At 46.5% G+C, this 14,992-nt stretch overlaps 1 protein-coding gene and 3 non-coding genes across 4 annotated transcripts in view; all 4 read left to right on the top strand.

The window, feature by feature from the left end:
• Nucleotides 1–14,992, top strand: part of IPO7 (importin 7) — a 73,790-nt gene that overhangs the window by 49,645 nt on the left and 9,153 nt on the right. Inside the window, 12 exon segments of the mRNA XM_068260931.1 lie at nucleotides 65–154; nucleotides 3,768–3,933; nucleotides 4,307–4,467; nucleotides 5,450–5,458; nucleotides 5,460–5,579; nucleotides 6,969–7,035; nucleotides 7,117–7,242; nucleotides 8,314–8,411; nucleotides 8,873–8,968; nucleotides 9,109–9,159; nucleotides 9,161–9,330; nucleotides 10,469–10,674. Coding sequence (XP_068117032.1) covers nucleotides 65–154; nucleotides 3,768–3,933; nucleotides 4,307–4,467; nucleotides 5,450–5,458; nucleotides 5,460–5,579; nucleotides 6,969–7,035; nucleotides 7,117–7,242; nucleotides 8,314–8,411; nucleotides 8,873–8,968; nucleotides 9,109–9,159; nucleotides 9,161–9,330; nucleotides 10,469–10,674 — 1,360 coding nt within the window.
• Nucleotides 2,112–2,292, top strand: LOC137539277 (small nucleolar RNA SNORA23). The gene has a single exon (XR_011024978.1). It is a non-coding gene; the product is annotated as a small nucleolar RNA SNORA23 (small nucleolar RNA).
• LOC137539279 (small nucleolar RNA SNORA23) lies at nucleotides 5,131–5,311 on the top strand. The gene has a single exon (XR_011024979.1). It is a non-coding gene; the product is annotated as a small nucleolar RNA SNORA23 (small nucleolar RNA).
• LOC137539275 (small nucleolar RNA SNORA23) lies at nucleotides 5,807–5,987 on the top strand. Its single transcript, XR_011024976.1, has one exon. It is a non-coding gene; the product is annotated as a small nucleolar RNA SNORA23 (small nucleolar RNA).

Here is a 14,992-nt window from a genome sequence, read left to right as displayed (position 1 = left end):
AAAATAAGATTTACCTTACTTTAGTTTACATTGTTTTTTTTTTTTTTTTTTTTTTTATTCACAGAAAAAAATCTACAAGGACCAGATGGAGTTTATGCTGCAGAATCACGTGTTCCCTCTCTTTAGCAGTGAGCTGGGTTACATGAGAGCCAGGGTAAGTGTTCTTTATACTAAATGGTTCATAAGTCTACTCGAGGCAAATTAAAATAGAAAATATCAGATGCTTAAGAGGGAAACCTCCTGATTCTGACTCCAAGTGGCTTTACTCGTCGACCCCAGTTTCCACATGAGGACCCACGGAAAATATCCAACATGAGCTTGTAGCATGTGTGATTGCAACTGCATCTCTGCAAGTACAGCTGTGCTCGTGCAATAACTACCTTAGCGGTAATACTGAGTCAGGCTCGGAACGGAAATCCGCAGCTTAGAGCGGTAATCCCATGCCTGAGTGAGTTTATATGCAGGAGCTGTTACAGATCTCTCTTGTGGTAATTTTTTGTTTTGGTCTAAAAGCTTATGAAAAAATTACCACCGGCTTTTAGACCCTCAATCTAGAAATAATCATCATGCCAGGGAGGTTAAGAGTGTGGTGGTGAGGGGGAAAAGTCTCAAATACTGCCGCTCCCGTGGGTCGCAATGACCCACTTTTGTGACCTATGTTATGTTGCTGCACTGAGAGACTCTCATAGCTTGCAGGGAGATGGAGTGGGTGTGGCCAGGGGAGAGAGCTGCCCAGCTCAGGAGACTGCAGGAATGCCCCTGGTGGGCGTTTTTGAACAGGGAATTCCTCTCACCTGTTTACTTCCGGGTTAGCGACAAATCTTGTTGCTAAACTCCGGAGGCTATTGGGGGGGGGGGGGCAGAGCATGGCGGTTGGGGGACACAGAGCCGTGGCAGCTGTCCTGTGCCCTCGCCGCAACTCCGGAGGCTGTCTTCTCCGCTGCAGAACCTGACTTTGCCAGGTCGGGTTCTGGAGTCTTCTATGCTCCACCGCGCAGGTCACGTGGTCTGGCCGACGTCATCAGGACTGTACTGCGCAGAACAGTTCTGTTGTCGGCCGGACCACGTGACCTGCGCGGTGGACCACAGAAGACACCAGAACCCGACCTGGCGAGGTCAGGTTCTGCAGCGGAGAAGACAGCCTCCGGAGCTTGTTTAGCTTGGATGTTTCCTTCAAGGAGACAAACATGCCTCTGTGTCCCATCTTCCCCCTGAAGATCCACCTCGGGTTCTCTTTAAAGGGTAACTTTACTGAATAGACACATTAGAAACCCTTTACAATACTCATTGATAAAGTAGTAAGTGTTATTACCTCACTCTAATCTACATGCTTTATCAGTGATGCCAGCATAATTACTGCTGACAGAATGAATCACTGGGATTTTTTTCCCCATCTGTAGTGAACAGGAACATCAGTTCATTTCCCAGAATGCTCTGGGACAGAATGCTTCATGACCTTAGGCTAGCCTAGGCTAAACATCACTGGAAGGGTCAGGTTACATACCAGTATTCACCATTACTGTATATAGATATGAGCATTTCTGATGCTGAAACCAGGACAATGTAACATAAATATGGGTCTCCTGAAAAACTTTGTTCTGCTGTAAAGAGAACCTGAACTGAAAATTAAAAGTCAAAATAACCATACACAGGTCATGCTTACCTCCCGTGTAGTCTACTACTCAATCTTTCTCCTTTCCTGCATCCCATTTGTCCACTGTGATCAAAGGACTTCTCCATCCTCTATTTTAAAAATGGCCATTACCCCATAACCGCACACTGTTAAACTGTAATATCATCCACTTGAGCCATAGGGAAACATGGACATTACCTTGCACATTCAGTTGTAACTGACAGCAACTGGCATTTCAGTTCTGACAAAATATTGTCAGAACTAGAAGGGATCATTGTAAGAAGAAAATGGTGGGCTTCTGAGAGGAACTGACAGTGAAGTTAGTATGTAGTATTCATTTGCAGCTACGTCATATGTTTATTTTAAATTATTTTCCTAACTTCAGGTTCCCTTTAAGTAGTTATATGCCTTTAATACAATTTGTATGCGGCTTGGCATTGAGCCAGTAACATTGGCAGAATAGTGGCTAGCTGTGGCAGCAGTGCAGTGTGCGCAGTGTCAGTCTGTGTTTGGTGGAGCAGTGAGTTGGCGTCCTGCCTGCTCATTGCTCTGCTCACGCTCCTCCTGCAGCCAGAGATGAACATGAGATCATAGTACTGGTCTAGTGCCGTCCCCTGGACGATTCTATCGCTGATCAGCCTCCGAACTCTCTAACAGGTCTGCCCAGCACCTTTCAAAGCTTTTTGAAAATGCTGTTGCTCTGTAGCAGTTTGTGTTTTTAAAACACTGTGCTTGTATGAAATTGTCAGGTTTATAGTAATTCCCTATTCCACTAGTTGGTTGTGCTTTAGGAAAACAAAGCAATTGCCATTCCTGGCACAGATATATATATTTTTTTCTATTTCTCCTGTACCTGTGCAACATACTCCATCTGTATAGCAGGATGATGTAATCCAAACAGCCCAACCTACAGAGCCTGAAACAAATTTTCACACTTATAGGTGAACTTTGAGCACCCTGATCACGAAGTTGTTAGTGTATTTTCAGATTTTGATCTAGCGATGGGATTTGAATATTCATTATTTCTTAACACATCTACCGTATATACGCTCAAGCAAGCCGACCCACACATAAGCCAACAACCCCCCCCCCCCCCCCCCAACTTTTACCTAAAAATCTGGGAAACAATACAGTCTGGCTAGGTAGTGCATCCCCCCGCTCCCCTCACGGCCGCCGCTGCTATTACTTTAGCTCGGCACCGCTTCTATTCCCCTGTCCTGCTCGTAATTCCCAGCAGCGCACCCCACGGCGGCTGCTGTGATGAGGGAGGAAGCCGTAGAGAGAGCGGCTTCCTGTAGCGGGGCGATGTGTATCGCCGTTGCTATGAGAACCACTCTCTCTCTACGGCTCCCTCCCTCATCACAGCAGCCGCCGTGGGCTGCTGGGAATTATGAGCAGGACAGAGGAATAGAAGCGGCGCCAAGCTAAGGTAATAGCAGCGGCGGCCGTGGGGGGAGCGGGATTTCTACAATATGACTAGCAAGCAAGTAAGCCGAATCCCCCTACTTTTGACCAACTTTTTGGGGGTCAAAAATTTGGCTTGCTTGCGAGTGTATCATCCGGTATTCTAGTGTGAAGTATAAAGAAATATTTGAAATTGCTATTAACTTCATATTCTAGTGGTTTACCTTTTTTTAAAACCATTTATTTATTTATTTACCCCATATTGCACTGTGTGCTGCAATGAAAGATCATGCAGTAGGAATCAGATTTAAAAGCGAACTTGAGACGCAAGTAAGGCAATGATTTTTACTTACCTGGGGCTTTCTCCAGCCCCCTGTCGTAAAAGTCCCGCACTGTCCTCTTGGTCCTCCTGTGAAGTTAGACTACTGTTCATGGGTGGTCCCAGCTGTGCGCATCAACCAAACGTGCTCTGGACGTGTGAACCAATCATGCTTCAGCAGTCAGGAGCGTTCTGCGCAAGCGCAGTTAGTCATTCTCACAATGCTCCTGGCCACAGGACTGTGATTGGGTGGTGCATGCGGCCGTCCATGCGTAAGTAGTCTGCGACTTTACAGGGCTGTCAGGACAGAGGATGGCGAAGTGAGCAGATGAACTATAGAGCGCTGGAGGAAGCCCCCAGGTGTAGGTGTGCGTTTTTGTTTTTCACCAATGTTTCCATTGTATCTGACAGGCCTGCTGGGTGCTTCACTACTTCTGTGAGGTGAAGTTCAAGATTGACCAAAACCTACAGACAGCCCTGGAGCTGACCCGCCGCTGCCTCATTGATGACCGGGAAATGCCGGTGAAGGTAGAAGCTGCCATTGCTCTCCAAGTCCTGATCAGCAACCAGGAGAAAGGTGACTTCCTGTCATGTGACTCAATCCATAACAAGTTCACTTGTCTTAGTCCTGTCCCTATGACAGCAGTTGGGCTACTCTGTAAAAGGCAGATGTTTTAGCCTTGGGGTACAGAAGTTTTTCTGTAGGAATACATATAGTGTTTATCCTCTAGAGACAGGAAGTGTACTCACAGAAAGGGACAGGAAGCAAGGGATAAAACCTGTCAAACAAGTGTTTCTGTCTAAAAAGGTAAATGTATGGAAGATGCACTGAAATCTGCCCTTTTTGTAGTTCTTTGTTAGCGTTGCATGATGTATTGTAGTTTTAGCCACTCATACATTGTATTAATGCCTCTTTTTTTTTTCCCCCTTCATTTGCATCTTTCGTCCAGCCAAGGAGTATATTGCCCCGTTCATCCGGCCGGTCATGCAGGCTTTGCTGCACATAGTCAGGGAGACAGAGAACGATGATCTGACTAATGTGATTCAGAAAATGATCTGCGAGTATAGCGAGGAGGTCACGCCCATCGCGGTGGAAATGACGCAGCATCTGGTGAGTTCTGTCATGGTTAGTGCGGCCCCTTTCACACAGATTTTGGGCTTGTAGTGATTCCTTTTTTATGGTACAAAAAAGGTAGCAGATATTTAAGCAGCTGCCAAATTTCATCTCCCGATTTTCTGGACCGACATAGTTGAAATCTTTGACCTGGTGGCTATGTGGCTCTGACGGGAAGTAGTTTCCAATCACCACTGCGCACTTCACCATGTCCCCACCGTTTGCAGTGCTTTTATGTCCCTGCATGTTTCTGCCTCTGCCAGCAGTTGTCACTGTGACTGCAAAGATTCCACATCTCGAAAATTTGGCTCCTGTGATGACTTAGTGTATTGGCTGTAGTGCAGTTTTGCGCTGTGCAGGAGACGTTGGCAGTAGTGTATTGGCTCTAGTGCAGTGTGCAGACGTAGGAGACGTGAAGATGTGTGGGTGTCTCAGCATCCTGTACAAAGACACAGGATACAAAAACTGGAGCCCATTGGTGTAGTACCGTACGTTATGAATGGACATGGAAGAAAAAAAGGTGGGTTGCAGGGGGGCCAACCGACCACAGGAAGCAGGTGGAGACAATTAACCCGACTCCACTCGGGGTGGTCCCTCGGACCTGGGTGTGGTCGCTCTCCTTGGAAAGAATGGGGACAGATATAGTGTAGGAGACGGGCTGTAGTGCAGTGTGCGCAGTGTCAGTCTGTGTCTGGTAGAGCAGTGTGTTGGCGTCCTGTCTGCTCATTGCTCTGCTCACACCCATCCTGCAGCCAAATATCAATCAGAGATCATAGTACTGGCCTAGTGATATCCTCTGGATAAACCCTCTGCACTGGCCAGCCTCCAAACTCTTACATGTGAAAAGGCCCCATGAGGGTGTCTTATGTGTGATGATCCTGTAAAGGTGGTGGGGTATGGGTGGCTCTTGGCTTTAACATGGAGTCCAGCCAGAGTGATGTTTTATGGAGATGGTTAATTTGTTTTCTGTTTTGACCAGGCAATGACGTTTTAATCAGGTAATCCAGACAGGCCCCGATGAGGAAGGGAACGATGACAAAGCTGTTACGGCAATGGGAATCCTCAATACTATTGATACCTTGCTCAGCGTGGTGGAGGATCATAAAGAGGTGAGCATGCTGATTTATTTACATCACTGGGAGGGTCAGGTTACATATCAATATCCAGCATTCTACAGATGAGCTTTTCTGATGCTGCTGGAACAGGATAATTTTAACATAATGTGGGTATGCTGAAGAACTAAGTTCTGCTATAAGGTGTTACAGGTCCTCTTAAATGCACATTCCAGCTTGGCATTGAGCCAGTAACATTGGCAGAATAGTGGCTAGCTGTGGCAGCAGTGCAGTGTGCGCAGTGTCAGTCTGTGTCTGGTGGAGCAGTGAGTTGGCGTCCTGCCTGCTCATTGCTTTGCTCACGCTCCTCCTGCAGCCAGAGATGAACATGAGATCATAGTACTGGTCTAGTGCCGTCCCATGGACGATTTTATCGCTGACCAGCCTCCAAACTCTCTAACAGGTCTACACAGCACCTTCAAAGCTTTGTTTAAAAACCTGTTTTTTCTGTGATGTGAGGGTTTGTGGAGAGAATTCTGAATCCTAACTGGCCTAGGCCAGTGATTGCTAACCTGGGCACTCCAGCTGTGGTGGAACTAAAAGTCCCATTGAGGTATTTCAATACTCTGCCTCCCCAAGTTATGCTTAGAGTTTTTCAGAGGCATGATGGGATTTGTAGTTTTCACAGCTGGAGTGCCAAGGTCAGCCATCCCTGGCCTAGGCTAAGCCTTAGTGAGAGGGCAGGGATATATGGCAATATACAGTAATATATAGCTATAGGACGTGTTTCTGATGCTGCCAGGATACTATCCTGAATAATTTACTGTAGTTTGTCGTCACTGTCCCTCTCCAATTCACAGAGGTTAATCGGACAAGACACCAGAGACACTAGGGCTAGTTCACACTACAAGAGATGTTTAAGCTCTAGTGATGTGGAAAGCTCTTGCTAATGCTATGGGTAACTTTTATAAAGCACATCACTCAAACAAGAACGTAAGCAAGAGCTTTTAAAATCGCAAGCACTTAAGCATTTGCAGTGTGAACCGGCCCAAAGATTAGGTTTTCTCTTTCAAAACAGAAAACCTTTTTATACAAGTTATGAATTACAAATGATACTCAATGCCTGATCCAGCCACTGGTTCTGGTTGGTTGCATGTGGCATTGGATCAGTGTCCTTGTAGAAGGGCTTGCCTCCTTCTCTTCAGTTTGGACAGTGTATGCTATGACATGGTACAGTATTCAGCCACAGGTCACCTGACCGAAAGTCATTGGAACCTCCAGCCGAAGGCACAGCAATACAAATGTCTGACTTTTCCCAGCTACCCATTACAAAAAATTGGCACTCCAGCCAAAACATTTCCAACAATAACCTCTTTGGGTGAATATTTGGCAGAAGTGTTGCCGTGTTTTATAACGCATTGGCGGTTTTTGTTTTGTTTTACACAGATCACCCAGCAGCTGGAGGGGATCTGTCTGCAGGTGATCGGGACGGTTTTGCAGCAGCATGTTTTAGGTGAGTGGTGATCTCCCCCCTTTGCATTGTGGAGATTATTCCCAGAATCCTTTAGGCTGACATCTCTCTCTCTCTCCTCAGAATTTTATGAAGAGATCTTCTCTCTAGCGCACAGTCTCACCTGCCAGCAGGTGTCCCCTCAGATGTGGCAGCTCCTCACACTGGTATTTGATGTGTTCCAGCAGGATGGCTTTGACTACTTTACAGGTGATATTTTTTTTTTCGACAGCATGTCTGTGTCCCTAGATAACTTGAGACATGAAGATCTGTTCATTCAAGAACCTAGTTATGATTTTTGCTTTTTAAACATCTCTGCCCTGACTGAGTTGGAGTTTAGATTGTGCCATACACAGCATAGGAGTGCCACCATTTTGGAAAAGAGCAATGGGTGTGAACCGCAGTTGTCCAGCAGAGCTCCAGTATTCTCGTACAGGAACAACTTTGGCCTCGATTCATAAAAAAGTGTTCGGTGATGTAAATCAGTGCGGGGAAACTCCGCGCTCGGTATTTCTGACTTCTGGGTGGGCATTCATAAAATGTTGCTAGTTGCGATAGCTGAGCGGAGATTTCCCGCTGTAGGCTGTCGGGAGCCTTGCAGAAACACAGGAGCTGGCTGAGTCCCTCAGTGCGCTGCTCTCTCTGCTGCTGCTTTAGAGGTCTGTCCCATTCACTGCACTGTATTCCGCACGCTTCTCGCCACATCTGAGGTAGTGGTAATCCCTGTCTGCATACCGCTTCCTCTAACCTTTATGAATTGACATTTTGTTACTTTTGTTAAGATAATCACCGCACAAGGCGGTGATTTATCGCTCTTCTCAGGAATGTCGGCTTTCATGCGGAAAAAGCCTTTATGAATACAAGTTTTGCTATGTGGTCGGTAAAGTGAGCTGTTTTCAACATTTCCGCATGCGGGAATGCTTTATGAATCGAAGCCTTTGTGTTGGCTATAATCATGGTTGCTGGGGCAGAACATGACTGTTTGGTCACTTCCCAGCATTCAGTGCTCTCTGCATTTCTTTGCTCTACCTCTTGGCTGCTGACAAGATATGGTTAACAAGGAATCGCTGTAAACAGTAGTTAATATTAATAGCAGCAGATTGCTGACAGTAGCTGCAGCCTGCAGGGGGGAAAACTACAGCAATTACATACATATAGGAAGAGTTTTGATGCTGAAACCAGAAAACTTACTGTAAAAGTGGGTATCCTGAATTTTTTTTTTTTGCTTTCTATTTGTCATGACAGCACCTCTTTAACCCTGACTTGTATGTCTCCCACTAGATATGATGCCCCTCCTACACAATTATGTCACTGTGGACACAGACACCCTCCTGTCTGACACTAAGTATCTGGAGATGATCTACAGCATGTGCAAAAAGGTAGGACTATGGCTGCTTGTAACTTACACTTTATACTGTGGGGATTGGTTTTGCCTTGGAAATGGTGTTGCTTATGCTATTAAGAGTGCCTGTCAGGGTTGTGCTTATCCTCTGCGGTTCAGCTGAAACTTCCATCAATGGCTAATTTTTTCCAAGTTGATGCCGATTCGGTTGCAATTTGTATGCAGATTGAAAGTGGACCAATCACAATCTTCTGCAACTACTGTTGTTTCGGTTAATTAGCTTACAGTCAAAATGGTAGAATGAAAACTGTTTCTAACAATTGGCTGTTTGGACATTTGTTTGCAACACAGCCAGGCAGCAACCAATATCAGTGACTGGAGAAATGAACGTATAGAGAGCAGGACATTAGTTTTCGTGCTTTACTTAGGAATGTCTATCACATGTAGGGAGACGGTGCTCTCTGTAGAACCCAGGTGACTAAATTATTTCTGTTGCAGGTGTTAACGGGTGTGGCCGGAGAAGATGCAGAATGTCACGCAGCCAAACTGCTAGAAGTTATCATCTTACAGTGTAAAGGGCGGGGGATTGACCAGGTAAGACAAAGCAAGGTGTACCTTCAACTCAGAGGAAATAGTACCGGAGGTGATCTGGGTGACATAATGGAGGGGGAGGGGGGGTTTAATCTTCATTCAGTGCCCACATCTACAGCTCCATGACCCCTTGTTGCACACAGGTGATCCCGCTGTTTGTGGAGGCTGCTCTGGAGAGGCTGACTCGGGAGGTAAAAAACCAGTGAGCTGAGGACGATGTGCCTGCAGGTTGCCATTGCTGCATTATATTACAGTCCACTGCTTCTTCTGAACACTCTGGAGAACCTTCGCTTCCCCAACACAGTGGAGCCCGTCACCAGCCACTTTATCAAACAGTGGCTGAATGATGTGGACTGCTTCCTAGGGTAAGTCCCCATCTGTGCTGCTAGGGGTAACTGCGTCACTCCATGCTTTAGGCCTTAACCACCTGAGAGATGGACCCTAATCGGGATTTTACTGCTGTCTGCATCTCCAGGGGAGTGGCCAGGCCGTCCAATAGGGAACAGGAGCGGCCCGGTGAGGCGGCGATGGACAGAGTGGCCTCAAGGGGGCTGGAGAAAGTCCCAGGTAAGTATAAAAACTTGAGACTTCTTTAGTTTTCAGGTACACTTTAAAGTGAACCCGACGTGAAAATAAACTGAGATAAAAATATCCTATATATATATATATACATATACATATATATATATATATATATATATATATATATATATATATATACATATATATATATATATATATATATATATATATATATATATATATATATATATATATATATATATATATATATATATATATGATCTTTTTTTTTTTTTTTATTATATTTAAAGATTTGCAAAGTAAGATGAATGTTATGTCTCTAATCAGTGGCAGTCTAAGTGTCCCAGAGTTAGAAAAAGGTCAGTGGTTCACGTATTTTCTCTCCCTGCCCTCGGAAGTTGTATTATGCCAGAAAAACTTTTATGGCTGTAATTTGCTTACTCGTGATGTTTACTATATTCCCGACAAGGTACCGACAAGACAGAAGCAGTCACTTCCATGCCTAGAAATTAATTCTTGTGGGAAGCAAAATAAAACAAGTAAAACAGCCTAGTTATTAATGTTTTGTACTGCACCTGCTGCACACGTGCTTATCTCATGTCACATATCACCTCGGGTACACTAAGTACTGGGAGGCAAACTTTAGTAGGGCTTTATTCCTGGACTTTTAGCCTAATACAATCCCATAACATTCGTATGTTTCCTGGTCTGCAGTACCTAGAATCTGGGCAAATTCTATGTAATCTTATCTGCGCTTAGTTTTTGTGTGCTTGTCCATGGCAGCAGGTACAATGTCATTTAATAAAAACGGCAAGCACCTTGCAGAAACAAGGATACAGGCATCCTGCTAGTTGTAATACTGAACTTCCAGAGAGCTAAAAGTGATCTTGTGTCTGGCTGATTGTGTGATATCTGAATTGTAACCTTTTTGTTGACATATATTATATTCCCATTTCTCAGATTACACGATCGGAAAATCTGTGTCCTCGGTCTCTGCGCACTTATAGAACTAGAGCAAAAGCCACAGATTCTGAGCGACGTGTCAGCGCAGATCCTTCCCGCCTTCATCCTCCTGTTCAACGGGCTGAAGAGAGCATATGCCTGCCATGCAGAGCAAGAGAACGACAGCGACGATGACGAGGATGGAGAGGAGGATGATGAAGCTGGTGAGTGCCTCTGATTGGCTGACTGACCAGGGAAATCCTATGTATTGTAAGCTTGACATCTTGGGGGTGTGCTTTTGTGATCTTACGCCATGGACTGAATCCTCTGAAGTATCTGCAGACAGCTAGAGATGAAAGAAAAACTGAAGGGGGGGGGGGGGGGGGCAAATGCCTACCATTGGAGAAGCGAAAACTGGATCCTATAAAGCCTTTCTTTCCTGTCATTTATCGCTGTCCTTGTTGCAGCACCAGGGCAGGATTTGTACTTTTTATCGCCCAAGGCCCAATGTCACCAGCCGCCCCCTCCAACTAACAGCACCCCCCCCCCCCCAATCAATACACAAGTGCAAAACACAAACCCTTCCCCCAGCAAACAGATTCGTAACAAAATAAATCTTCTTACGTCGCACTGTTCCAGGACTGGGTCCCTCTCTGGTAAAGTAAATCACTTAAAGATCATATGTATATCGGCGCAACCACAAAACCTAAATTGAATTAAAACATGGTATATAAACAAAGCAGCCAAAGTCCAACACTTCAGTAAAGCATCTGAATCTTGAATAGAATAAAACACTTCAGCGCTGTGTCATATACGTCCACCACCGGAAACACCAGGAAAAACAAATGCGCTTACCGGACAATTCAGACCTTAATTACAGGGTCTGAAATAAAGCCTTATGAGGTCAGCAGCAGGTGTCTTCACAACTGGCCTCCTCTCCAGGTATAACAGTATCAAATATGGTATTTCACCGTTTTTGGGCATGTAGAAATAACAAAAAACAATCCACATCTAAGCGTATCTATTGCGACTTTAATGAAGATCCATAAAAACAACATATAAAACTTTTAAAAGATCACTTACATCTGGGCCCTTATTACAGGGACCCACGATGAACAACAGCAATGAAAATCATAGGACGCCGTCCAGCCACACGTCCGCCTCACCCGACCGGTTTACCTACCAAAGTTTCATCAGGGGCTAAAGGACAAAAGTGGCTGGATGTACCTTTATATAGTCTCTTAACTTCGGATTGACGAGGTTATCCGGGGAGGGTCCCGCTGGGAATCGCCGCGGGAACTTCCGGGAAAATGGCAGTGCGCTCCACGTCGCATCACTTCCGCTTCCGCCCAAAACAATGATGCTCCGCGTGCACACTTCCGGATACTATTCCGTATCCCTATGTGACTCGCGCATGCGTCATGTGTGTGTCCTCCTCGCCTCCTCCTACACCAAATGAGTCTGCGCGGACTGCCATTTTCCCGGAAGTTCCCGCGGCGATTCCCGGCGGGATGAAACTTTGATAGTGAAACCTGATGAAACTTTGGTAGTGAAACCGGTCGGGTGAGGCGGACGTGTGGCTGGACGGCGTCCTATGATTTTCATTGCTGTTGTTCATCGTGGGTCCCTGTAATAAGGGCCCAGATGTAAGTGATCTTTTAAAAGTTTTATATGTTGTTTTTATGGATCTTCATTAAAGTCGCAATAGATACGCTTAGATGTGGATTGTTTTTTGTTATTTCTACATGCCCAAAAACGGTGAAATACCATATTTGATACTGTTATACCTGGAGAGGAGGCCAGTTGTGAAGACACCTGCTGCTGACCTCATAAGGCTTTATTTCAGACCCTGTAATTAAGGTCTGAATTGTCCGGTAAGCGCATTTGTTTTTCCTGGTGTTTCCGGTGGTGGACGTATATGACACAGCGCTGAAGTGTTTTATTCTATTCAAAAGTAAATCACTTAATTGTGCAAGCATGGTCATGGGCTACCATATCCATACTGGGCATGTGGAAGTCTGGTCTGCGCATGCCCAGTAGAACTAGGTTGCTTAGCATTTTTCCTCTGTGCAGAAAAATGGGGGGGCCATGACATTGTATGGGCGGAGCTAGCATAATGTAACAGCGAGGCATAAGAAAGCAGTGTTTACGCCATGATGTGGTCAAACGAGGATTCCCATCATGGGTGTGCAGAAACTGTGTGATGCTATTTAATAGTGTACCGTAACCCCAAAGCAGCAAATATAGCCAACTATGACCATTAAATAATAAATGCAGCAACAGTTGCCCCAGACACCAAAAATAAACGCAAAGTGGGCAACATGTCAGCAGAAAATAAACGCAATGTGAGCAACATGTCAGCACAAAGTAAGCGCAATGTGGGCAACATGTCAGCACAAAATAAAAGCAACATTTTACCTGGAAAATAAAGCATTTACTCTCCTGACAGAAGTCTCCGGCCTCTGGCGCTGCTCCCGGGACTATCTGGCACGCTGCTCCTGCACTGCAATCTCCCGCGCTGACAGGCAGAGCAGGGCTACGGGAAGATGGCGCCGAAGCCCTGTACTGGAGACGCAAATAGTCTCCAGTACAGGGCTTCTGCAGCCATCTTCCCGTAGCCCTGCTCGCCTGCCGGAGACAATGCAGGCTGTTGGAGCGGGGCTGCAGGCTATGAACTGGCACGGCATCTACAGACGCCGCAGCCAGTTCATGCAGATACGGTGGCCAGAGTCCCGAAGGCGGGACGCGTCCCTAGTAAAGCAGGACGTATGGTCACCGTAATTCAACTGTCCGGCCAGTGTGCTTCACCCATCTATGTGCTTCATCATTGTAGACGCCTTATTTCCGTGGCCTGCTAGCATGTACATACTCATATGCCGCTGGGCTAGGGAGATAAAGGAAGATAGAGCACAGAGAAGCACGCTAGACAGGTAAATGCGCTCCTCTGCGAATACGCTGCAGAGGCTCCAGGGGATCACTAATCACTTTGGGGGAGACAAGTTGGTCTACACCAGCCAGCCCTAGGGGGATACACAATACTATATGGAGGAAGGGAATGGAACTGTAGTGCCTCTATGGGGGGGGGGGGGGGGGGGGGGTTGCAGGCAGCTATGGTGACCCTATAGTGGGGGATGGGAATGCTGGTAGCTGTGGTGCCTCTATGGTGTGGGACAACATGCTGAGAGGGAGGGGGGCAAATACTACCTTGGAGGAAAGGGGAGGGTGTACACACAAGCATGCAGCCACACCAGCAGCAGATACTTACAAGCATGCAATCACAGCAGCAGAAGTTTAGGAATGTCAGGAATCCGATCACCCAGCAACATGATGCCTCTTCTGTGCACCATGGAAGGCTGCACACAGAACCCTGCTTCTCCCCATTGTGCGAGCTCCAGTCCAGTCCCGACCAGCTGAGCTAATCAGCTGATCTCTCTCCCTCCCTCGCATGCTTTCAGTGTCTTCCTTCTTCGTTGTCGGGGCTTAAAAGAGAGAAGGGACAAACAGCTGCTGTGGTTCTATCTGTGCACGGAGATCGCTCTTCCTGCTGCGCCCTGGGGGTTTCTGATCTGTCATCCCCAGCACGTGGCGAGACCTCCATGCAGCAGCAGACGTTGTTCCTTCCCACGTCTGTTCGCTGCTGGCGTTCATATCAGCTGATCAGATCACGTCAGCCACGTGCTGGGGCGCAGCAGGCAGTGCGATCTCAGTGGACAGAACCACCGTAGGTTTCCTGACTCATCTGTAGCCGCCCGCTGACTGCACACACAAGGACAAGCTGCAGTGTGCAAAGCGGGCGGCTGTGATGACTGGACTGTGGGAAGAGTACATGTTGCGGGTAGCTCCCCACCCGCCCCAAGCTATCTTCCGCCCTAGGCAGTGGCCTAGCCTGCATGCCCCTAAATCAGGCCCTGTGCAGCACTGTCACCCCCCCCCCCCTGAATATTATATACAGTGCACCTGTATATACAGACTCTCCACCTCCTTCCTGTCAACTGAAATCTCTTGTTACTCTAATGTAGGGTTATTAGCAAATGTAGTCTGGTATCTGCCCTTTTGTTGTAGTTCCTCACAAGGCCTTGCAGCTGTCGGTCACATGTGACTTTTGGGGGTATTCTGACCAGTGCTTTGCACACTTGCCTGTGCACTCTGTTTTATTTTGATTAATAGTTTGCAGCCTTCAGTTTTAGGTTTAGTTGGGGGTTTAAGCCCTACCTAGGAATTTGATGGAGGTGAAGGGAGGATCAAAGGGCAGGTTGGCACTACAGAGAATTGGAATACGAGCTACACATCATGGGCTGTATAAGTGCTTACTCTCTAATGGTGCCAGCAGCGTGCTCTAGCCAACAGTCACCTTACATTTCAATGCAGAAAAGAAGGAACGCTGGCACTGCTGCAAAGATTTCCCTAAAATCTTCAGCAATACAAAAACATTGCAGAAGTGAAGTCACAAGTGCACATACCGTGGATAGAAGAGAGGCACAGAAGATGGTGCAGGGAATAGCCTGACGGCCGTTTACCGCACTATAGCGCTTCTACGGAGGC

Source organism: Hyperolius riggenbachi, chromosome 11 (genome assembly GCF_040937935.1).
Source record: "Hyperolius riggenbachi isolate aHypRig1 chromosome 11, aHypRig1.pri, whole genome shotgun sequence".
Taxonomy (NCBI): Eukaryota; Metazoa; Chordata; class Amphibia; order Anura; family Hyperoliidae; genus Hyperolius; species Hyperolius riggenbachi.
Note: the sequence above shows the minus strand (reverse complement) of the source record. Positions and strands in the feature narration are given on the sequence as shown.